This window comes from Vanellus vanellus, assembly GCF_965231255.1.
Source record: "Vanellus vanellus genome assembly, chromosome: 21".
Taxonomy (NCBI): domain Eukaryota; kingdom Metazoa; phylum Chordata; class Aves; order Charadriiformes; family Charadriidae; genus Vanellus; species Vanellus vanellus.
This window is the reverse complement of record NC_138926.1, coordinates 9,257,457-9,280,476: the sequence shown is the minus strand read 5'-3', so window position 1 is coordinate 9,280,476 and position 23,020 is coordinate 9,257,457. Positions and strand designations below refer to the sequence as shown.

At 48.0% G+C, this 23,020-nt stretch overlaps 3 protein-coding genes across 3 annotated transcripts; 1 reads left to right on the top strand and 2 right to left on the bottom strand.

Annotated features, from left to right (window-relative positions):
• Positions 1-715: 715 nt before the first annotated feature.
• H2AX (H2A.X variant histone) lies at positions 716-1,214 on the top strand. Its single transcript, XM_082493723.1, has one exon. It carries the CDS (start codon positions 771-773, stop codon positions 1,197-1,199), a length of 429 nt encoding a protein of 142 aa, XP_082349849.1. The 5' UTR covers positions 716-770; the 3' UTR covers positions 1,200-1,214.
• A 173-nt stretch (positions 1,215-1,387) lies between these two features.
• HMBS (hydroxymethylbilane synthase) lies at positions 1,388-11,871 on the bottom strand. The gene is made up of 13 exons (XM_082493762.1): positions 11,618-11,871; positions 10,055-10,127; positions 9,310-9,359; positions 9,158-9,213; positions 7,957-8,034; positions 7,572-7,649; positions 6,285-6,360; positions 5,479-5,592; positions 4,926-4,964; positions 3,714-3,833; positions 3,421-3,474; positions 2,739-2,825; positions 1,388-2,522 (listed from the first exon to the last, which is right to left on the bottom strand). Exons 1-13 carry the CDS (start codon positions 11,783-11,785, stop codon positions 2,349-2,351), a joined length of 1,167 nt encoding a protein of 388 aa, XP_082349888.1. The 5' UTR covers positions 11,786-11,871; the 3' UTR covers positions 1,388-2,348.
• A 41-nt stretch (positions 11,872-11,912) lies between these two features.
• Positions 11,913-21,649, bottom strand: VPS11 (VPS11 core subunit of CORVET and HOPS complexes). The gene is made up of 16 exons (XM_082493761.1): positions 21,487-21,649; positions 21,256-21,404; positions 20,949-21,084; positions 19,725-19,888; positions 19,376-19,623; positions 18,773-18,974; positions 18,341-18,492; positions 17,192-17,378; positions 16,642-16,785; positions 15,965-16,153; positions 15,485-15,646; positions 14,880-15,019; positions 14,387-14,589; positions 13,685-13,856; positions 13,350-13,572; positions 11,913-12,161 (listed from the first exon to the last, which is right to left on the bottom strand). Exons 1-16 carry the CDS (start codon positions 21,638-21,640, stop codon positions 11,997-11,999), a joined length of 2,790 nt encoding a protein of 929 aa, XP_082349887.1. The 5' UTR covers positions 21,641-21,649; the 3' UTR covers positions 11,913-11,996.
• Positions 21,650-23,020: the final 1,371 nt, after the last annotated feature.

Sequence of the window (23,020 nt, the reverse complement as noted above, 5' to 3'; positions counted from 1 at the left end):
ATAAATACATCTCACACATTCTCCCAGTCCCCTAAAAAGGACCTCACAATCAGTGCTCTTCCCCCATGTGCCACTGTAAGCCCCATAGCCGTACAGGCAGGGGTTCACAGGCTTCCTGGGAGCCACTGCCTCACACTGGAGGGGCGCCAGACCAAGACCCTGGCCCAGGGGTGACCTGGTTCCTTAAAAATCTCTGGGAGCAGCCCCGCCGGGGCGGCATCACGACGGTTCGGTCATCGGCGTGCCCATCTACCGTCACTCCCCCACCCCTTCGTGCTGGTTACCCCGAGGTGACGCAGCCAAAACTCCTGACACAGAACCGCTCTGGAAGCGTCACCGCCTCCTGTCAGGACTAGCGCTGCTGCTTGGGCCGCCCACGGGTGGGCGGGAAGCACGAGGGGCTCCCTGCGACACATCCGGCTCGCTCGGCTAACAGAGGCCGACCGCCACCGCGCCCGTCCCCTCAGCCGCCGCAGCCGGCGGCGCGCACCAACGGCCTCAGCGCGGTATGAATTTGGCGCCTTACCTCCTCATTGGCCGGTCTCCGCGGCCAATAGACTCGGGGTAAGCGCGGTGGCATCCCACAGGCAACCAATCAGCGAAAAGCTTCTTCCGGCGAAGGCACCAATAGCGAGGCGCGGCAGCGCTGCCCAATGAGCCGAGCCCTACTTTGGGAAGGTTATAAAAAGGCTGGGTGGGGGATCTCCTTTTCTACTTCGTCGCGCCCCTCCGGAGGAGGTAGAGTAGCGATCACAGCGGACCGAGACACCATGTCTGGCCGTGGCAAGAGCGGCGGTAAGGCCCGAGCGAAAGCCAAGTCTCGCTCGTCCCGGGCCGGGCTGCAGTTCCCCGTCGGGCGCGTTCACCGGCTGTTGCGGCGCGGGCACTACGCGGAGCGCGTGGGGGCCGGCGCCCCCGTTTATTTGGCCGCCGTGCTGGAGTACCTGACGGCCGAGATCCTGGAGCTGGCGGGCAACGCGGCCCGCGACAACAAGAAGACGCGCATCATCCCCCGTCACCTCCAGCTCGCCGTCCGCAACGACGAGGAGCTCAACAAGCTGCTGGGCGGCGTCACCATCGCGCAGGGCGGCGTCCTGCCCAACATCCAGGCCGTGCTGCTGCCCAAGAAGACCGGTGGCGGCGCCGGACCCAGCAAGGCCGGCAAGAAGGGCAGCGGGCAGCAGTCGCAGGAGTACTAGGCCGGCCGATCCCCTCGGCACCACAAAAAGGCCCTTTTCAGGGCCACCCCAATTGCTCAGCGGGAGAGCTGCGATCCGCGGGGGGGGCGGACCGGGAGGGGGAGGGCGGTGTGGACACCCGCGGCGAGCTCGAGTCAGGTCAGAAAAACTGAACAGGCAAGCTGCTCCGTAAACATTTACACCCGGGTGCGTGTAAATTCACTGTATTTATCGCCTGTTACATTCAGTGGACGTTGCATAGAGAATAAAACAATGCTTCATTTCCAAACCGGGCCCCCAGTAAGGTGCCGTTCCAGTGTTTCTACAAGGCACTGTAAGGCATGAAGCTCACCAAGGAGAGGGAGAGCGGCCCAGTACCAAAAAGGGTACCTGGTTTCCAGTAAAAGGAAAGGGCTCACAGTGGCAGAGAAAGGCACAATATCCTGAATTAGGGCACCCTCTTCACGTCCCCCGTGACTGGTAGGTGCAGATGACTGGCTGTCTCAAGTTATCCTTGTAGGTAAGCATACAAGGGCAACTAGACTGGCTGTCCGCTTCCCCCTTTATTACTGGCCAATTGACAAATTTGCATCTGATAAGGTAAAGAATTAAGTTTGCAGTTAACTGAGACCTATCACGGACACAGCATCTGTGCTACTTTACTATGAGGAACCTGGTACTGGGAACCTAATAGCAGTCTTCAGCATTCAGATAAGTGGACAGGCCCAAATAATACTGGTGACTACTGAAAGTACTTTGGTACTCTCAGCACAGTACAGCACTTCAGTACCATCACCTCGTGTCTCATGATAATCTGTAACGAGTGCCTTGTTCCTAAATGGAACAGAACACTTTACAGACTTTTATCCTTTTTTTTTTAAAAAACTTTTGTCTTTTTTTTTTTTTTTTTTTTAAACTTCCTAGCTACAAGATTGTTGAAAAAACTTCACAGAGACACTTTGCAATTTAGAGAAATGCAGAGGGGGACGAAAACCCTGAATAGCATAAACTACTCAAGTTCGTTAACTTAGTATTTCAAGTTTTTGTGCCCAAACATCAGATTAAGACCAGTGTGAATGGTTAAATAAATCCCTTCCTCCGGAGGAGGATGACAGTGTAGCTGCAAACACTTGCTAGAGTCGCAGCAGTCGTGCCAACCACACCACGGGTTTAGCAGGCATCGTTGAGCTGCCTCGCCACGCTGAGGATATGCTTCGCTCCCTTACTCAGAAGTAAACTAGCTAATTCAACACCAAGGTTCTCTGCAGCTTCCTGGGCCTGACCAGGGACATTCTTGGCTGTGATGCCAACGTGCTGCACATCGTCGTTTGGTCCATCTTCATTCTGCAAATGTAAACACCCAAACTTAAGGCAGTGGGAAGGAGCAGGCAATGAATGGTTCGAGCCACATGTGAAACAGGGCAAAAATCTGTGGTCTGAGGAGCCTGGAGAACAGTGTGCTGTTACCGTTTCCAAGGAACCAGAGCAAAAGTAACAGATTTCAAAAGGTCTGGTTTTGTCATTCAGCTTCACATTTGGATTTTGAAGCCATCCACGTACCTGTTGGGGATAATGAACACTGGTCTGCATTGTCTCCCTCAGGCTATCAGAGCCATCCAAACTGTAGACTGCTCCTGTCAAATACAACTTGGAAAGACATACGGAGGGGATTAATACCATGTTAACAAACAAAACCAGAAAGTGAACTACCCCCTTAAAAAAAAAAAAAAAAAAAAAGACAAACACACAAAGCTAAGTCTGGAAGGGGAAGGCTTTTGTAGCACAGTGGGATCAGCAAGAATAGCAGTACAATAAAACTATAAGAAAAGTAATCCCTGTTAAGGAAGAGGCGACTTCCCAAGGAAAAAGCTGAACTTTTTTCTAGCTTCCCACTTCCTTAATCACGCTCTGTTGTGTAAAAACACTGATTTTCTGGGGTTAGAAGCGAACACTGATTTTCTGGGGTTAGAAGCGAGACTTTCAGATCTCAGGGCAACACTACCTTTAAAGAAGGGAGGGAGGTGGAAATCTGGTACTTATAATAAGGGCGTTTTCTAGAAACCTCAACTTCAGTAGCCAGACCCATTCTCATAGTCCTGCTTTGGACACAAACCCAGAAGGCTCTAGTCAGGAGCCTATAAATATATCTGCTGGAGTTACCTTCAGGGAAAGGTCAGGGGACACACATGCACTGGAACATGTTTTCAGAAATAATGCCAGATAAATACCAAGGACTCCTCACCTGGCCATCTTTCAGCACAGTGTTGACGGCAACAGGGACGCTACATCCACCCTCCTAAAACAGAAAGGAGTTGACACTGAGGCTCCTGCCTGACAATTTCAAAGCAGAGGCCTCTGAAAAGTTTAGGCTGCACACAACCCCGCCTATTGCTCCTCAGGCCCTTCTCGTTTCAGAAGTAATTTCTACTTGGTGGTTTTAGGAAAGTGTAACAGGTTTCCCATACTATGGCGTCTGGTCAGCTAGCAGAGCAGTATTTACTGCTGCAGGCAGAAGAGCGAGAATGCCACACCTACCAAACGTTTCATAAAGGCTCTCTCAGCAATGCAGCATAACACGGTGTCTGCATCATGCAGGGCAGATACCATATTCAGTATCTCTTGGTCTTTGGCACGAACTTCCACTGCTAAGGCACCCTACAAGAAGAAGAAAAAGAAACACACAACGTAATAATTATTCCTTGACTTCATGCATCTCTGTGTGCACTCAGCATTGGTTATGAAGCAGAATTCAGAGGCTTGGATGCATTTCACTACGGTAGCGATGCTCAGATGTTTACAGAAATGAATTACAAAAGAACCCACTGGTTGCAGAGACATCCTATAGCAGCTGCTGTAAAGGGAAGATCGGAACTTACTTCCGCTGAGTGTTCAAGATCATGCTATCATGTCAAACCATTCTAGAGCCCCTCTCAGTTATGACTGCATATATAGAAACACCCACCCCAATGTCCCTTCGTGGCAAGAAGGCTGGACAAATCCAAGCTTCCCAACCTTATCTCAAGATAAAGATCAAGTACTGAGTGACTAACAGTGACAAAATAATTCTTTCCCAAACGGGAAACGAGATGGGGGTGGCTGGGAAGGAACTGCACAGTACCTGACAAATGCATGTTGAAAATCCCTGTTTCAGACTGAGTTTGCAGATTTGTCGCTTGCAATCACTAATGCATAGCCAGCTTGGGTTTCGCAAGTTTGACACCCACTGTGCAGCACTGTGTAAACTCAGCCACATGACCGGCACGGGCTGGAGCCGTTTGCCTGCCTAGAAACGAGCATCAAGAATGTGTTCCAAGGCAGGTGTTTGAGCTCGACCCTGTGGGAGTTCGGACACCGTGCATGAGGGAGAAGGAAGGAGCACCACAGGATAGAGATACCGAGGTGGCTCTGCACCATTATCCTGGCTCAGTGCCACACTGACCCTGCCAGAGCCTGCCCTGTATCTGCCACATCGCACCGGTGTAGTTGTGCCACACGTTACCTTCAGCATTTACTGTTTTTCCATTACTGATGGAAATCAGCCCCCACCGCACCGGATGACAGAGATGACTACCATTGTTCCTACATGCTGTGCCTAAAACAGCGTAACGGCCAATAAGAGATCGATGTAGTAGTTCTTTGGCAACCAACACACGAGAAGTATTTGGCACAATTAACCACTTTGACACATCGTACTGCTGCCAGCTTTCAATACACAGTATGGGTTATGATACAAAAGTTGTAACGTACCTGTCCAACAGCATACAGACAGTCTTCAGGGCTTAGGAGCTGGAAGAAAGTAAATCAGAGTCAACACAAGTTGCACTGTTCAGAATACAGGGAGCAAGACTCAAATTCTGTGCTTATCTCTAACATCACTTGATTTTGTGCCTGACCGAAGAAGTATCACCTACCCCTTCCCATGCCTCAGTGTTTCCACCCCAAAAATGCACTTTCCTTCACCTCCACTGTAACACTTTGTGAATTAGGTCATCAGAAAAATCTTAGTCGTGCACACTGCTGTGTTGCTAGACACAAGTATTGTGAAATGCTGGGAGATGATCAGATTACAAACTCTTACTGCACCATGCGAAGCTGAACAGTAGAAATTTCTGTACGAAGAAAACAAAACCAACCAACCAAAAAAAAAAATTCCTCCTTGAAGCGCATCAAATCACGAGTTAATGCGGCAACAGATTCAGCAGGCACTGTGCTCATCTTTGACAGGACAACTGCAAGGTCTGAAAGGCAAGCAGTTGATGGTTCGGCAGAGAATGGCATTTTCTGTTTTGCTGTTCCTCACCTGGCCAATGCGATTCTCCCAGCCCATTCTCTTCAGCCCAGCAGCAGCCAGGATGATGGCACTGAAGTCTTCCTTCTCGTCTAGCTTCTTTAAGCGGGTATTTAAATTCCCTCTCTGTAGAAGTGATTAAGCAAGCATAGAAACAGCAGGCAAAGTCCTATAACCACTTAATATTTGCCTGAGTGCGTTTACAGAATCTACAGAATCCAACAGCCTCCAAATGAGAATCAGAATACCTGAAAGAAGTGTTCAATATGGACAATTGTTTCTTTAAATAGAATTTTGCCAAGCATTATGGAATGTTAATTCAAGCACTGACTCAGAAGTTATGCATGTCAAGTACATTATTAACACCTGACACCAACTCCTTTGATATAGCAAAGAATGAAGTCTGAAGTAACTGTCTTTTACCACTAGTTCAGCAGCCCACATCAGAACTAGCAACCCAAATCGCATCCGTGGTATTTGGAACCAATAGTGATTTTGCCACATCACTGCCCAAACACACAGTAGGCACCCGTCAAACAGTTTTTCAAACGTTCCTTAACGTAAAAATTCATCTGCATCCTGAAGCTATGTTAAGGCTGCCCCCTTCTTTACAGCCTATGAGAAAGCAGAGGGCAGAATGGACTATGGTACACTACACACCCCTCTCAGAACAGGTTAGTGGAGGGAAGCCTTTGAGGAAGCAGTTTGTTCTTGTAGGTCTGGTGGTATAAATCAGCCTTGATTCCAGATTTCACATTAAGTTATATTTTCATGTTTGCAGCTTTACCCAGGTCCTACGTTCTGCCACAAAAGGATACAATATCCCTGAATTCTAGCTGAGGAAACTTCTTTTTGAGCTGGGCTGCCCTCCGAAGTGAACTGGTTCCAATCACACTGTGGGGAAAATACAAGCATTGAAATCCAGAGTACTCCTACACTTACCTCCAGCCAGAGACACATCAGAGCTTTCAAGGTAACAAATGACAAACTTTTTTTTGTTTGTTTGTTTCAATTGAAATGAAGATTCAAGAACCTGCCAATGATTTATATCTCCTTAGAAGAAAGAAAACCACTCTGTGAGGTTTAGCATAAAGCCTGGCTGAAGCTAGATGCAGGAAAGCCACTCCCAAGGAACTGATTTACAGGAGCTCCTTCTGGAGGGCAGCCCCCAGCCACCGTCAAGGACTGATGAAACCTCATTTAAAGACTGCAACACTTGTCACAGAAAAGATTACTCAGCTGCCCCAGACTGAACCAGACATAGCCAGACAACTTAAGTTACTAAAATGGAGGGATTTTATCAATGACAGAAACACAGTGGGAGGACAACCTTTGGAAACAGTAGGGCGCATAACTGGAAATGACAAAAAACTGCCAGTCTGGGTAGTAAGCATTTCCTTTCTAGAGATGTACACTATTCACTTTTCTTGGTACCCTGGAATCTAAACCAGACGTGATTTTCCTGCTATCCAGATGCACAGAAGCACAAGACTGCATTTGTGTCATAGCTAGCTTGTTTCTTTTACTTTAACACAGAAAAAAAAAAAAAATCTTTCTAATAGCTACCTTAATCTGAGTAATTTCATTCAGCTGTCTTGGACAAAAGACTCCAATAAATTTTATGAAAGGGCAGGGAACTCTAGTCAGGTAATTCAAAATGGAGAAACTGCTCGTGCTCCCAGCAGAACCATAAGAAAGCGATGCGAAAAAAAATAACAGAGAAATCAGAACTGGTTGCATGAGCACAAGAGCCCGTGCAAGCTAAAATACCTCATCGGCCACCCTGTCTGCATTGTAAACACAATGCAAAGGAGTAGGAATTCACTCTGGAGACTGTGATAAGAAAGGCTCCAGCTTGAGAAAAACATTGCAACTCAAGGGTGGCTCAAGAGATCCAACCTCACTCAGTGTACAGCACTCCAATGAGGCAGCATTGCTCTTTTCAGCAAGTGGGTTCAGTGTAAAGTCTATGGAAAAAATAATGGAAGGCATTGTAAAACCACTACAGTATAAAGCAAGGAGCTCATTGACTTGCTGCTGGGAAGGATCAACCAACTCCCCCCTTCCATTTTTATACCTGTCTTCCCCTTCCTCTCCCCACTCACCTCTTTTCAGGAAGGAGGCTCAGTGTTTTCCCCCAGTTTTTGGGATGAAAGACAACAGCATCAAGTGGGTTTTCCCTTCTGCAAAAGAATGCAAGCGCAGAATGACTGAGACATCATTTAATGGAAGGCTGTTAAGCTTAACACACAGAGAACTGCCTCTGGCTCCAAAATATCCCATCATCATTGTAAAAGCAAGAATTTCCAGCAAACCCACTGGCTATGGAACACTAGGACAGCTCTAGCGTTTCCACTGTTTCGGAGATTAATCAGAGGGTGGTCAAACTTTTAACACCTTAAAGGACCTAAGCTGCATTTGCTTTCCTACCACTACCAACACCGTAAAACGCAAGTCCCTCAGAGAATAGAACCTCACGTCCACACTTACTTGCAGACAGCGCCAATGGTAAAGCCAGGAGGAAGAGAAGTTGGCAAGTCCTTCAAGGAGTGAACCACGAGGTCAACTCTAAAAATCAGAGGATAGTAATCACTGAACAGATGGTTGATCTCACATGGTACCTACCAGGTCATCTACAGAAAAGCATGAATCCACTGTGGGAATTAATCTGGAGAAGAGGGAGAAATTTCAGGATTCTATAGCCAGAATTACTATAGAATTCTAGTGTTGCTCCAGAAGAGCCACTTCACATTTCTCTGTCCTTTTTTCCACCCTGTCTTTTGGTCCCTCTGTCTCTTTTCCCACCTGTAAAATTAAGACAACATCTTCCTCCCAACAGTGATGTGAGATGCGTTACAACAATCAGGTTGAACAAGGGGAAGATGCTGGAGATGTTCATGTGGAGCAACTCATCGAACCAATATGCAACCAGTACACTGTCTGGCATTACGCTTCAAACCAAAACTAACAGCTAGCCAAAGCGAAAGCTACCTGCTTTGTTACAAGGCAAACTAACATCATTGTAAATGCGTAAGTCTCCGGTATTTTTTTCACCAACTTTACTCAAAAATGCAGTATCACATGCCTATGTATCAGAGATGCAGAAGAATCTCTTTGGTTTTAAACCTACTTTAACTATGGTAAAGCACCACTGAAACCCTCCTCAGGATACTAGAAAAGAAAGGGGGGGGGGTGGAACGGGAAAGCACTAATCTCTCTCTGCTCCAGCAGGAGCCTGAACTGAGTTTTTCTGTAGAAAGAAGTTGCCCAGAAAGAGCACAACTTGCCCATGCCCATTTCTCCTGCATATTTAGCATGCAAACATGTTAATAAATGTTATCACTAAATAAGTTATGCAACATGTTAACACCATCAAGCAAAGTATTCTTTGAAAAGAACCTACTGGTAAGCAGGAATTAGATTACATCCTGACGCACATGTAAACACACAAATCACAGGAGAAAAAACCTCACTAGGACAGACCAAGCAACACAACTCCACTTAAAAATATATGGCCTAAGCCCAGGGTAGAGAGGGTGGAAAAAATAAAAAAGACAATGACTTATCAAAGGATTTCCTAGCCAAAGAGGTACCAGAAGAGTAAGAAACTAGATCACACACAGAGCAAGCCAAAGATGTCCAAAGAGCACCAGAAATGCCAGAGGAGGAACAGAAAACAATGAGGTCTTACTCATTTCTTTCAAGTGCATTTTCCAGCTCTTTGGTGAAGAGGCTCTTCTCCCCAATCTACACATAAACAGAGGAACACGAATCACAAAAGAAAAGTCTGCAAATATATCAAATACAATTAATTCTTGTGTAGAGGAAGAAGAGAACTTTTACCTTGGAAAGTGCTGTATCCAAGATCTTGTCTCCAGTTGTTGACATAGCAACTGCTCAGAGAGAGAGCACAGGTAAAATGTGAGGCTTGGTCAGAGCACATAGGCCTAGACTGGAAATATCTACGTGACATGTAACGAGCAGTACAGCGTCACACGCTACTGCGTGAACACAGACTCAAGATAAACGTAAGAGTGGCCTGATTCTAGAAAAACACTGTGCGCAGGACAAGTGAAATTCAGACTTTGTTCACTGTTCTTAAAAACAGAGCAAGGGCAAAGAGGGCAGGTTTTGGGAATAGCTGACCCAAAAGAAATTGCCACGGTCTTTTTCTGGAATGCCAGTGAACAGGTACTCAGCAGTTCTCTTCAGTGCATGGCCGGGCTCCCATTATGCCTACACTGTTGAACCCCCTCAAGCCCCAGACAGGAAAATGTCCCTAACACATCGTGGGGTGCAACCAGAGTGACATCAGCTTCTCAAACGGAGCAACACAACACTGTCAGCATGACATACTCAGAGCTTCAATCATCAGGAGCTTATGAAACCCACCCTTCTCTCCTAGAAGAAGTGAGCAGCAGTTGTTCAGCCACACAACCTAACTGAATTCAGACGGCATTCTTAGATAAGTGGGGTCGAATCCTCCTCCTGCTAGTGACAGCACTGTACACACACCTCTTGCACACAAAGATAAGCAGCTGGCTCCTGCTGCCATGCAACCCAGGGCGGCATACAAAAAAAAACTTACCAATCTCAAAGCGGAGGTCGGGGTATAGCTCACGGAGCATCTCGACTACGCTGTCGGTCTGAATCCGGGCCAGCTGCAATGAAGCAGAAAGCAAAGCCCTACACAAAGAGCACACCACCCATACAGTAGCTAGAGAGGACTTTGCCATTCTTCAATGGTCAGGCATGCGTGACCGCTACATTGTCTAAATCGAAAGCATTAGAAATAAGTAGCCCCAGGTAAAATCGCTCACGTGTACAAACTCCTTGAACCATGTGAACTCATACCATGACCACAGCATTTCACTAAAGAACTTATTTTATTGACTAAGCAGTAGAATAGTATCTCCCCACGTCCAGCACCTCTGTGATCCAAGCAATGACAAGGCGAAGCAAAGAATTTATTCAGTTAGGAAGAGCGACTAGAGCAGAAGACTGTGTGTCAAGATTCGCATGCTCTACTTCCAGCTGTGTTAAGGTCACTAGCTGGCCCTCAGTCAAAAATTCCATTTCTCAATACCACCTCAGTACCTTTATTCATAGACAGCATTTACCGATTAACTTTGAGCCGCTTGGTTTCACTTCTGCAGATTGTGACTGCTACAAAATGCCTGCTCATCAGCAAGCGGGCAGAAAGGTAAGCAAAACCATCCTCCTGGTGCTCAGTGATGAAAGAACAAGTTGTATTGCATGCTGGGCACGCTCTGCTTTTTCCAAGAGTATGAATTTTACCAATACTGCAAGTTTCGGAAGAAGCCAGTAGGATTTCACTGTGCCGCTGGAAAATCCATAGTTACTGACAAATATGAGTTACTTATCCTCTGTAAGATCAGAGCTCTATGTAGAGGTTTTATGGACAAACAAAAAAAAAAGTAATAGCTTAGGCCTTCATGCACAGCAAGAAACAGATCTTAAAGAACTGAAGTGCAGGAAGAACATTCCCTTGCATACGTACTGCAGAAGCAAGTAATGTATAAACAGAATTACAGTAGCAGAGTGTCATTCCACACACGCAAGCAGCAGCAGATTCAAGCAACCGCTGGTGAGTTTCAGCTATTCTCCCACCGATGAGCTATGTAGCCTGGGGCAATTAACTTTGTTCTCGGGACTGTAGTTCCCCTACACACAAAATGAGCGTAAGCAGCTGCTTCCCTTTGCAAAGTGCCACAAGAGCCTCAGATCAGGAAAAGAGGCGGCAGGCAGGCACGGCCACGTCCCTTGCCTTCTTGAGAGCGCAGAACTCTTCCTAGAACGTGCTACCAGAACGAAGGAAATTATCTCAGACCAAAGGCCCGAAGGAGACTTATCTGCCACGACGCAGCCGTTTGCCCGGAGATAGCCGCTCTATCTCCGGGCCTTTGCGCCACCTGAAGCCGTTAGGCTCTGGGGGGCTCAGGGGGCTGTCGGCCGTTTTCTCTTTCCCGTCTCCCTACAGGAGCTGCGCAAGCCTTGCACGCTAAAAGCCGGCAGCGAGACCCCTGTTACCGCGCCCTCCCTCTCCGCTACCTCAAGAGGGGCCGCGCTACCTGGAACCGACCGGCACCCGCGCACCCAAGAAACCGGTGTTACTCCGCATTCCGGCTACCTGGCTCCGCCGGGTGCCCACGCGGACCGCTCTGCCGCCCACGCCGTTCTCACCCTGCGGCGACAGCCGGGCCAGCGCACACCCCGGCGCCGGGCCCCCCGCCTGACCTCCGCTCACCGCCGTCGTGCCCGGCGCCGCCATGACACCACCTGTCCCGCCCCGCTCCATGGCACCGCACCGCCCCCGCCGTCACTTCCGGTGACCCACGTGACAGACATCCCCACCCCGCCCGCCGGTAATGGCGGCGGTGCTGATGTGGACCGCCCGCCCCCGCAGGCCCCGGCACTCAGCACGCTGCCAGCGACAGTCCGGTTTATTGCAGGGCTGAGGGACAGAGCGCGGGAAGCCCGTACAACCCGAACGGGCGCGGGCGCCGCGGTCAGGTGCTGCGCTTGGTGTGGATGAGCAGCTCCCGCTGCAGGCCTGCCTCGATGGTCGTGGCCGCCTTTCCCGAGGGCAGGTCCGTGATGAGGGTGAGCTTATTGAAGACGCCTCGACCGAAGTAGTCGGCAACAACAGAGAAGCCGTCGTTGGAACACTTGAGCTGCCGGACACAAAGCAGCAGCATCAGTAAAAGCAATCAGCCCCTTCATCCCCGTGCTGATGGCCTCTCTATTAGAGGCACAGCGGCCCACATCCCTCCTTGGCTGCTCTGCTAGTTCAACGCAAGGGCTGCACAAGTGGCCTGCTCCACTATGATTTGCTGCCACTAGCCATTCCCCCTCATTTCAGTCCTACATTTGAGGCATGCACTGAAAAGGTAACGAACAATTACCTTAAGCAGGAAAGTGACTGCCTCAGCTACTCTAGTTCCCACATGTGTTAACATGTTCTAGCTAATACCTCATTCTGGCCATGGACCTGTTGAAGCGGGTACAGAGGAGGCCATGAAGATCATCTGAGGGCTGGAGCACCTCTGCTGTGAGGACAGGCTGAGAGAGTTGGGGGTGTTCAGCCTGGAGAAGAGAAGGCTCTGGGGAGACTCTTAGAGCCCCTTCCAGTCCCTAAAGGGCCTCAAGAAGAGCTGGGGAGGGACTCTTGATCAGGGTGGGGAGCCATAGAACAAGAGGGAACAGCTTTAAACTGAAAGAGGGGAGATCTACGCTAGATACAAGGAAGAAATTTTTTATGAGGGTGGTGAAACACCGGCCCAGGTTGCTCAGAGAGGTGGTACATGCCTCATCTCTGAAAACATTCCAGGCCAGGCTGGGCTGGGGCTCCACGTAACCTGATCTCGTTGAAGATGTCCTTGCTTATTGCGGGGGGGGTGGGGGTGGACCAGATGGCCTTTAAAGGTCCCTTTCAACCCAAACCATTCTATGATTCTCGACTTCACCACTTCATCTTTGGGAAACACCATGCAGACACAATACTTGGTGTACACCAACTGCGCTGTCCTGTCTCTGTTATGATTCACACAACTTTTCTTCCTTTCTCCTTATTTGTTCTACACAACTTGTTGACCAGCTGTCACGCTGACCAATAGGTCTTGATCCATTCTGGGGTCAGATGAAAATAGTTTCTCTTTCATCTTCAGTCAGCATCAAGAACTCTATGCCCTATACATAATGCAGTCACCCTACTAGGACCTAATGCCTCACTGTTCACAGTCAACATAACCTTGTTTACAAAATACTTTCAGCCTTACTCCTCTCTACCGGCCTCTAGGGATCTGTAAACAAATCTAAATCCTATTTATTTAAACTCAGTAAGACAGGCAATGTTACCCTACCTGATGCTGAAACTGGTCGTGCAGATCTCTCTTCTGCTCCTGGGCTCGGATCATGTCCATCACTTTGCGATTTTCTGGCATGCAAGTAGGACACTCTGAATCGCTCTCAGAGTAGCTTTCAAAGCAATGCTGGTGGAAGGAATGACCACACAGGAAGTGGACTGAAGGCAGCTCCAGGGCACTGGTGCAAATGCTACACTTCGTCTTCTGAAAGATCTTGGGACTGAGAGAGTGAGAGGAGGCAGAAGAGCGAGAAAGACACAGTATATTTTTCCTTAGTAAAAGAAAACAACAGTTCTACCCTACATACGACAAGACAGCACACAGTCCCACACCTTGCTTTCAGTTCTTCGATCTCCTGGCGGATCCTTGTAGTTTCTTCTCGGTATTTTTGAATTCTCTGTTCATCCTGCTCTATCTGGTGGCTCTGCTTCTGCAGCTTGTTGACAAGATAATCCTTAATCACAGACAGTGTGGCTGTGGAGTTATGAGCCAGCGTCTGCACAACTGAGAGCAACCGAAATATTAGTTTCAACACAAGCAAAAAACCTGCAGCTACACTAATCCTACCTGCACAGACCGCTTTCCTGTAAAAGGCCATTTACAGGCAAAGGCAGTCAGCATTCTTACTGAATTGGAGAGCTCATTTAAAGACTCAATTTCAGTTTGACCTTTTCCAGAAATAGGTGACTGGAAGCATGTTTGGATAGCTCAGACCAAAAGGGGAAAAGCAAGGGTCTAGTGGATTGGATTCCATTTCAACTTCTCCACCAAGGCACAGCAGGAGCTTCAGCAAGCCCTTCACCTCCCCACACAGGCAGAACAGGAATCACGGACAGACATCTCTACCACAGATCTTTTTCCCCTAATTTGGGAGCTGTGACTGGCATCGCCTTTCCCATAGAGCAGGGAATAGAGCACTTCAAATGCCAGGCTCAAACTTTGTTGATACTTCTCTCAAATTTCTAATCTACAGAGAGAGCTATAAACTAGTTTGGGATTTGGGTTTTTTTTGAGGTGCCGCGTGTTATTATTACCAAGCAGCGGAGGCATAAGATTCTTGTTCTCGATATGTTTCAGCACCGCAGCAATATACTCTTTGCAGTCCTCCTCCTTCCGTGCAAAGTAGCCAAGAGCCTGTTCCCAGAGACAAGCCTCTTGGTCACCATACAACTCACACACCTCGATCACCTTCTTGTACTGCTCATTCTGCATGTGGTAGTGCATGATCTGTTGGAAGCTACAGGAGACAGAGAGACTCATCAGCTGCAACAATCCATCTCCGAGTTGTTCTCAGGTTTTCACCCAGCCATGCAGTCCCCAGACATTCACACAGAAGCCAAGACAGGTCTGCCATTCACTCTATGTAACTGCCCTGCTCTGACAACAAGATATTTTCAGCTGAGCAGTGCTCTACAGTTCCCATCTTGAGATACTAAAGAGCTCATTACTATCATAAGGCAGGGTCAGTTACAGCTCAGAAATCCCTGCAGGGAGGGACAGGACTCTACAGACAAGAGCAACACTCACAGTTTGCCCTGCTCATAGAGGTAGAGAACACCATCCTTAAAATTGTGCATCTGACATAAGACCAAGGCCTTGTCAAAGACTGTCTTGAACCTTCCACTCTTCAGGAGGGTGAGGGCTTCATTGTGCAGCTTCTCCTTGATCTACAGAGAAGGGGGAGAGGTCAGGGACAGCAACACACACACAGAGAACATTTTGCACTAAGACCTGACAACAACTTGCAGCTCTTTCAAAGAGGAGGACAGTTTTCCCATTTGCAAAGCTTTTAAGCAAACAGGACATGATTTCTTTTGCCCAAACAGCCAGCATCCTCAGAGATCTAGGCAAGCAAACAGAGCTACGTTTGTGGGAAACGCATCTGCCCACAGAGCTTATATTGTCTGGAATCTGTTCTTAAATGAGATTCATACAAAACAAGCTCAGCCTCGCTGAAAAGAGTATTCTCCCAGCTAGCAGGCTGCTTTCCCATTTATAGGCTGTTTGTCCAGCACAACATATGTATTGCCTGATGTTATCAATGCCCATCTGGAAAGGTTACGGGTTGGCAGGAATACAAAAAGGATTCAAAGATACTCCCTCTCAAAACACAAAGCTGGAGGAGTTCACACCTGCTCATCTTGTTCATGTGCCCAGTTCTGGAGCCGAAGTTCCAATAAAGTGTCATAGACACCCTGCGGTGAGTCAGCCTGCACCTCAGTCATGTGCTCCAGAAAAGCCTTCAGTTCTCGGGAGTTGTTTGCAAAGACGGGAATGAACTCCTCTGAATTAGCCTGTAACAGAGTCAGAAAAAGCCAAGCACCCAGATCAGTCTCAGCCAGATCAGTACTTCCTCCCTGCCGTGCAAAGCGCTCATTTCCAGAGTCCGTGACGTGACAGATACAGCACGGTATGGGATATCGATTACAGCAGGAATTGGTTCTGACCAACAGCTTTCAGCAATCTCTCATCTCTGGGACTACTAGTACACCAGGACAAGGCTTCTCATTATACCTAAAACATCAGGTCTGCACCACAAGGTGTGCGGGAGCACTCGCTTACTGCAAAGCTACTACTCGAGAGCAACAACTCGCAGTCAGCACAAACCGTACCTTTTTTCCTTCCAGCATCCCAGGGCCTTCATTGTCTCCCGATGGCCGGTAATCGGTGCAGAGGATTTTCAGCAATTCTGTGGTCTCGTTAGGGACATGGTGCATCAGGATTTTACCGTACCGCTTCATGTTACTCTCTGCCTGATCAAAAGGCAGTTTTCCAATGTAGCGCAAAGCCTCTTGGTAGTTCTGTGGAGGCAGCCCGCAAAATAATCACATGACATTGGCCTCTACTCTCCACTTCGAGGTTAGGACAGAAAGCATTGAAGACATGCTGCAAGTATGCCACAGACACTGTTTGCTCTGAATTATCACGTAGTTCACTATTCCTGCTTGTTTTCGTCCTCAGGGAGGAAGGCTGGCTTCAGCCCAGGGGAAAGAGATTTAGATCAATCTCTCACTAACGACCCTCCCTCCTCTTAAAGGGCACTGTAAAGAGCCACATCTGAAACAGAACAAAGACCACCCTCAGATTTCCGCCCCTAGTCTGCTGCAAAAGCCAAAAGTGGAAAGCCAACACACAGGCAAGCAACAGGTGCTGTTACTGCTGCCTCAGCAGTCATGTCAGCACACTAGCCACAGGGAAGAGGTCGCTGAAATGCTATTCTCGCTGAAGAGGAGGCAAGACAAGTAGTATTCTCCCCAATAAGAACACAGGAGCAGTAACGTCTCCTCACCTTGATGTCCTCTAGCTGGATTTTGAGGTACCATTCATGATGCGTGTGCTTCTCTGCCAGGTAGACAGCGTGGGAGTAGTAACCCGCTTGACGAAGCACCTTGATTGCCGTTTCCACATCAAAGCGGACCTCGCTCTCACTCGTCTACAAGAACAAAAGCAGAAAGATGGTCCCTCAGCAACACTCCCACAGTCCACAAGCAGAAAGCATTTCTGTAAGAGGAGGAAAGCCAGAGCAGGGACAACTCAGTACCCCTCGTACAAAGGAAAGGTCACACGTGCGGGAAGTAGTCTAACTGGCTCTCATTAGCTTGCCAGCCACACTGGCAGAAGCCAGAACACTCCAGACTCAGATAGCACACCAGCCAAACTGAGAATGTAACCGAGAGCTTGGAAATCAAGGAGCAAAGACAGGGGTACAGAGGGACAAATCTGTTATTCTCTCTCTCTCTCAACAGCCCCACAGGAGCCGATTTACAGTGTCACCACCCCCCCTTTTTAATTAGTATGACGACATAACAACTTTGCATGATTTCACCTTCCCCCAATACCTTAATGAACTCCTCTAGTTTGGAGCTGTCTTTGAGTTTGGTATAGCAATTCAGCAGAAGCGTAGTATGGTCTGCATTGGCCAGGGACTGCAGGTGGAGCGTCTGCAGATAAGCTGTGAGGTTGTGGATACGCTGAGCGTCCAGGAATTTCCGAATAACATAAGATGGTTCCAACTTCCCTATAGTTCTGGGAGGGGAAGAGTTGCATTACAAGAGATCACGTACCCAGGAAGTCCAAATAAATGGAGAAATTAACAACAGAGCACAGAGATGTCTGAACTTCAGCAGTTGCTAACCCACTCAGGACAAACTCAGCTACACATCAGAAGGAACAACTAGTTATGCTGAAAGCCCACCCATCCGCACACACAGTGAAACAAACAACCCGCTGCAAAAGCTGCAATAGGGAGGACAGTGACAACACACAAGGAGTTAATCCTTCTTTAAAGGAAGCAGTGAGAAGACGACTACACTCTGACCGCAGCTAACTGGCAAGCCCACAAAACAGGGAACAGAAGACATGTTTTCCCTCCTTTCAGTCGCATCACTCGAAGTCAGCTTTAAACACTCATGCCCACGTGGAGCAGTTTAACCACAGTTATCCTGATGCTTAATGCAAGTTGACAATAAAACACGTGCCAACTCTCACTAGACATTGGGACTCCAAAGTTTCAGTCCTACGTGAACATAACACTTTGTGCCATTCTGGAGACCGAACGTAAAGTTTTTGACAAGCCTCAAAACAGGCTGCTTTTTGAGATGTTCCAAGCCTGACATGAAGCTGTGAGCATTTTCCAAGATGAGTGCCACACACGGTTAAATTGCATCATCCATCTTACCTAGAGTGATCCCTTGTTTATAATGATGTTATCAGGCCATGACAACACATCCCAGTATGCCATCATTATTCATGTTAAAATATAATCAAAGAGGAGAAGTTTATCCTAAGGCATACAGAGCAATTTTCAAGCAACTTTTTCTGAAACTTTTAATCTTGCTGACTTGTTTCTCTCTACCGGTAGAATTTTCACCTTGTGTCATTCTTTCTTTGCTTTAGTTTGTTTTTATTCCTGGGCTGAAACAGAAATCAAGGCCTCCATAGCTCCTACCTGTACGACCCTGTCATGGCTCCACAGGACCCCTGCTTACCGTATATACTGCTGGATGGCTCCATCGTGGTTCCCCTTGTTATACAGATGATCACCATACTGCCGGAAAATCTCTGACAAGCCATCACTGTCCAAGTGGTGGCTCTTGGCCAGGTTAATGGCCATTTCAAATAAATTCTTTCTGAACAGCATCTGTTAAACGCACAGTAAAAGAAGTATGAGGGAAACACCACCCCGCAAAATAAGTTGAAACGCACTTGGAAAACAAGTTGTTTCTTCTTTTTGGTGCTGTATGCGCACACATGCTCAACCTTTTAAATACCAAATGCCTTGTAACGCTGGTTATGCTGTAAAGCTATCGGGTCACTTGTTACATAACTTGCTTACCCAAACGGTTCGACTTTTCAACCTGCAAAGCCAGTACAATCTTCCAGACACGGGCAGAGACTAGTGACAAAACAGATTTACATGCCTCGAGTTTGGTTTGCGTATCCTTCTCCTGCAGAACGTGAATCTTCCCATCCCTGGTCAGTACATACAGAGAACCCCACTCTGCCAAGACATCCACTATGTCATCGAAGATCGAGCTGTATGCAATGAATTTGTTGCACAAGTCATAGATATTCAGGACTTGCTTGTCCAAATTCTGTGCCTCGTTCCCAGCAAACTCTGACCTGGAGAGCAGAAGACAGTTTTAGAAAACAGGAAGAATGTAACCCAAATTCTTGATACCTACGCAAACTAGGGATTGTTCAGAGCACGAGACAAATGGAGTTCATTTGGGCGATTAAACTAGGCAGACCCAAAGGCAAAACACCATGTATTTATACACAAATTCCACCTATGCGTTAGACTGAGAAGTTCATAGGACTGGTAAAAAACTCATCACTCGTTCAGCATGCTTAACTGTGCTACTCTCACAATGTAAGTTAAACGATATGTGGGTCTGGAAAAATCTTAACCACCTCTGACAAAGTTGCAATTGGCCCCCAAGAGCAAAGCTTCACAGGGAAGAAGAAAAAGAGGGAAAGCAGGAAGCTGCAAGAGTGAACTCATATGTTCTCAGGAGCCCTACTTTGGAGACGTCTTTCGGTCCTTGGAGACAATGATGAGGTACCCCCGATACCAGTGAACAATCAGCTTTTGTCCCTCGAAGGCAAAGCAGGGGCCACGTTCATCTGGCTGATAAAGGTACACGCATTCGTTCCCTGCCACAATGAACTGGAGATCCTGGGAGGGGTCGCTGAGAGATGAACAGCGCAATCCACAGCCGTGAGTGTCCAGCTCCAGGTGAGGATAGTCTTTCACTGAAAGCATATAAGACTACAGAGGAAACACAAGGTTTTGGGGATTGCTCCAAACTAGCCACTGAAGGCAATGCAATTTGAAAGTCAGAGCCTCATGTTTTCCTGATAACTTCTCACCTGGATGTTCTCTGTGGTCACCACAAACAGATGTGTAGTCTTGCCAGACTGTCGGAACGCAAGGCCAGTAACTGGATAACTGCCTTCATGTAGGATCTGGGTCTTACTGTGCCGGTCTCGAGTGATATCTCCTTTTGTAAGTACAACGCTCCCATCCGCAAAACCTGGCAAAGGGGACGGACTAAACTGTTACTTATGTGGCATGCCTGAAATACTACCCAGCGTAAATTAGGGCAGCTCCAGTCAGCAACAACACCTTGCTTGCCAGCAAGGTACTAAGTAATAGGATTGCCGCAGGTCCTCGCATCAAGGAAGTATGCCCCAAACCGTCCCTGATTACTCCCGTTACGGTTCAGAGCTGTCACCCGACTGCACACAGGATGTCACTGTTCAGCAAGGTTCAACTTGCTTTCCACGCACAAGCTTCACTTGCAGGTTATTTTTGAGTCTGTCTGCATTTTGTTTAACAAACAGCTTTCTCTTGTCCACCAACCCAACTGTAGCTATCATTTCAATTCACTTGCTTATTCAAAACATACTACATGCCGTAAAAAAACTAAAAGGAATTTTCCTAAGAGCAAGTAAAATGTGCGGTTTTCACATCTGGCCGACAGCCCCAGTCCAGCAAATTGTTCCAGGGTGGAAGGTGACAACACACATAGGGAAAAGCGTTTTGATTTCAGTGCAGGGACCAACTCACTGGAAGCGCCTGTAACCTCACATTACTGCTCTTACTCTGTCAGACGGTAAGCATGAAATATTACAAAGCAATGGTTACACCCAAAAAGGGAAGGTGGCTTTTTTCTTTTAAAAAAAGGTTTCTACGCAGTGTCAGAAAAAAACCTCTCTGAAACCTTAGGTACCACAAAACCTGTATTTTTTTTTCCTGGACTACAACAAAAGCCAAATTCAGTACTAAGCTCAATAAACACGTAACCTTACTGACTGCAGGGGAAAGATGACATTAACTAAAAAGATGTGCTTCCCTTTTAAGTATCAAAGTTGTTACTGTAATATACACAGACTGTGGCTAAATTTACCTATTTACTTTTCAAGCTCTCTGACAGTGCAAGATACACCACCTCTCTGTGAGAATAACATAAAAACCACATGAGAAAAAAAAACTGTCAGGATGCCAATTTTTGTGCTATCTATTTTTTTTCCCTACATCTCGGTAAAGACTGCAGTATTTTTCTTAAGCTATTACAGTTCAGTTGTACTCACCAATAGCCATGAAATTAAGATTCTCGTGGACAGTGAGGCAGGATACAACTGTGGGCTTGTTACCTGGTATCGCGGGAAAAATTCGTGTGCAAAGAGGATTGCCACCATCACGTTTCTCCAGGTTCCACACTTTAACCTACAAATGAAGACCATCTGGTGTAAGCAAAACACGAGGTATTGGGAGGCCAAGACCCAGCATCAAATGTAATTGGAACAAGCGAGCTACTTTAGGGAAGATTGCCAAGGCAATCGCTGTAGTTTTAGGAAAGACGTGTAATACAAATGCGCTGTCCTCTCTTTGACTTACCAAGGGGTTAATACCCTCTTCGTCCTCCCCAACAGAAACGAGGATACTGTGCTGCTTCAGCTGGTACAGGTGCGTCACCCTTAGCTTGTAAGCTTGGAAACTGCTGAGCTGAAGAGAGCGAGGCAAAAACCAGATCTGCCCTTCCATATGTGGAGCACAGTTAAGGCACACAAGGGGCAAACCCGGCCCCGCCAAGCCCCCCGCCCGCCCCCGCCGCCCCCCGCAGGATATCCCCGAAGACGAGGCTCCCGCGGCCCGAGTCGCAGACGGCGATGCCCGGGGGCAGGGCGAAGGACTTCCCGCCGGTCCCGTCCGGCCCCGTCGGCTCCTTCACCGTCTCTCTGTCAAAGAAGACGAAGCGGCGCCACTGCAGGTAGGCCGCCATCTTGGGGAGGGGCCGAGCCCCCTCGCCTCTCACGTGACCGCTTCCCCGCCCCTGCGGGTCACGAGGCAGAGCATGCGCTGCTCCGCACCGCGCATGCGCGCACCCCCCTCCCCCCGCGGAACGGGGCGGGGGCGCTTGAGGAGCGCAATTAATGGCGCGGTGGTCGCAGGACGTGACATCGCTGTAATCACCGGGCCCACACAGCCGCCACCGCTTACTTTTTCTACAAGATGAATTTTTTTTCCAAAACTTGAAAAACTGTGGATCAAAATAAAGGCAGTTTAAAAGGCGGAGCACAACTGCACGCGCAGGCAAAGTAAAATAAGGCATTTCCCCACTCCTTCCCGCGGGCAGGCGCCTTCCCGGACAGCAGGGCCTCAGCGCGGGTCGGCTCCTCGGGAACACGCACAGACGGTCACTGCAAACGTTCCCCTCCGCAGCACCATGCCTACGGAACACCCCTCTCCCCTCAGCTCTCCCGACTGCATCCCCTCCCAGGCCCCTGCATCCCCACAACCTGCTCGCTGTTGGCGGCAGAGCCGTAGGCAAAAGAAAACCTCAGCACTGCACAAGTATGGCTCAGCAGTGGCCAAAGCACTACTGTGCTATTTATTGCTCCACATGAGCAGCTCTCAGGGGCTCACACCGATGCTTCAGCCTACAGAATTTCTACCCAGAGCAGGTGACCACAGAGCCACCTGAAAGCTAAACCCCACACAGATTTTTTAAAAGCCTGCAAAAGTCACCACCCTTTGTAGTTACTTTCTGGTCTTCATCCCCTTTTCTTCACTGACCAGAAGCTGAAACGTTTTGAGTTTTATGCAACCCTGCACACTGCTTGAGTGCAGCTGCCACTTGTAGGCCAGCTCCTGCTAAAGAACCCGACAGATTGAAGAACTCCAGGATCTGCCAAATCAGAAACAGCATACACAATTACTACTGTGTTTATGCCACAGTTACCCACGAGGTTTCCAGATAGCAGCCAATGAGTTCCCGTCTCAGGAAAGTCTCGCACCGTTCCTCGTCACGCAGCCTTGGTCACAGCTTACAAACTACTTTCAGAGCTTTCACAGCGCTGCCAGCCTAAGGTTCACAAAGTGCTTTGAATAGGACAACCCTTTTCCTCCACAAAATGACTTACAGAGCGCTCTGATCAAAAGTCACAGCCTCGCTTTTGACATTTGCCACAAAATTTTCACACTGCACTCCAGTTGTGTGCACCAGGTGTAAGGCCTCTTCCACAAGGATACCCGAACAGTTTTTACCTCACTCCTTGTTTTAACCACTGATGGCGCTCAGCTACTCTGGTTGCAAGAAGAGAATGGACCATGGGTTGGGAATAAAGCAGTAACGTATACACTGAAGCATGGCAGCAGCTTT

Excerpts from the sequence above, each read along its gene's own strand:
- H2AX (XM_082493723.1), top strand. The coding sequence starts at position 771 with ATGTCTGGCCGTGGCAAGAGCGGCGGTAAGGCCCGAGCGAAAGCCAAG.
- HMBS (XM_082493762.1), bottom strand. The coding sequence starts at position 11,785 with ATGGAGCGGGGCGGGACAGGTGGTGTCATGGCGGCGCCGGGCACGACG. Across the intron at positions 9,214-9,309 it reads TGGATACAGCACTTTCCAAG|ATTGGGGAGAAGAGCCTCTT; the intron begins GTAAAAGTTCTC and ends GTTTATGTGTAG. Across the intron at positions 5,593-6,284 it reads AGCTAGAATTCAGGGATATT|AGAGGGAATTTAAATACCCG; the intron begins GTATCCTTTTGT and ends TCACTTCTACAG.
- VPS11 (XM_082493761.1), bottom strand. The coding sequence starts at position 21,640 with ATGGCGGCCTACCTGCAGTGGCGCCGCTTCGTCTTCTTTGACAGAGAG. Across the intron at positions 19,624-19,724 it reads TGACCACAGAGAACATCCAG|TCTTATATGCTTTCAGTGAA; the intron begins GTGAGAAGTTAT and ends TTTCCTCTGTAG. Across the intron at positions 17,379-18,340 it reads GCCATCCAGCAGTATATACG|AACTATAGGGAAGTTGGAAC; the intron begins GTAAGCAGGGGT and ends TTCCCCTCCCAG.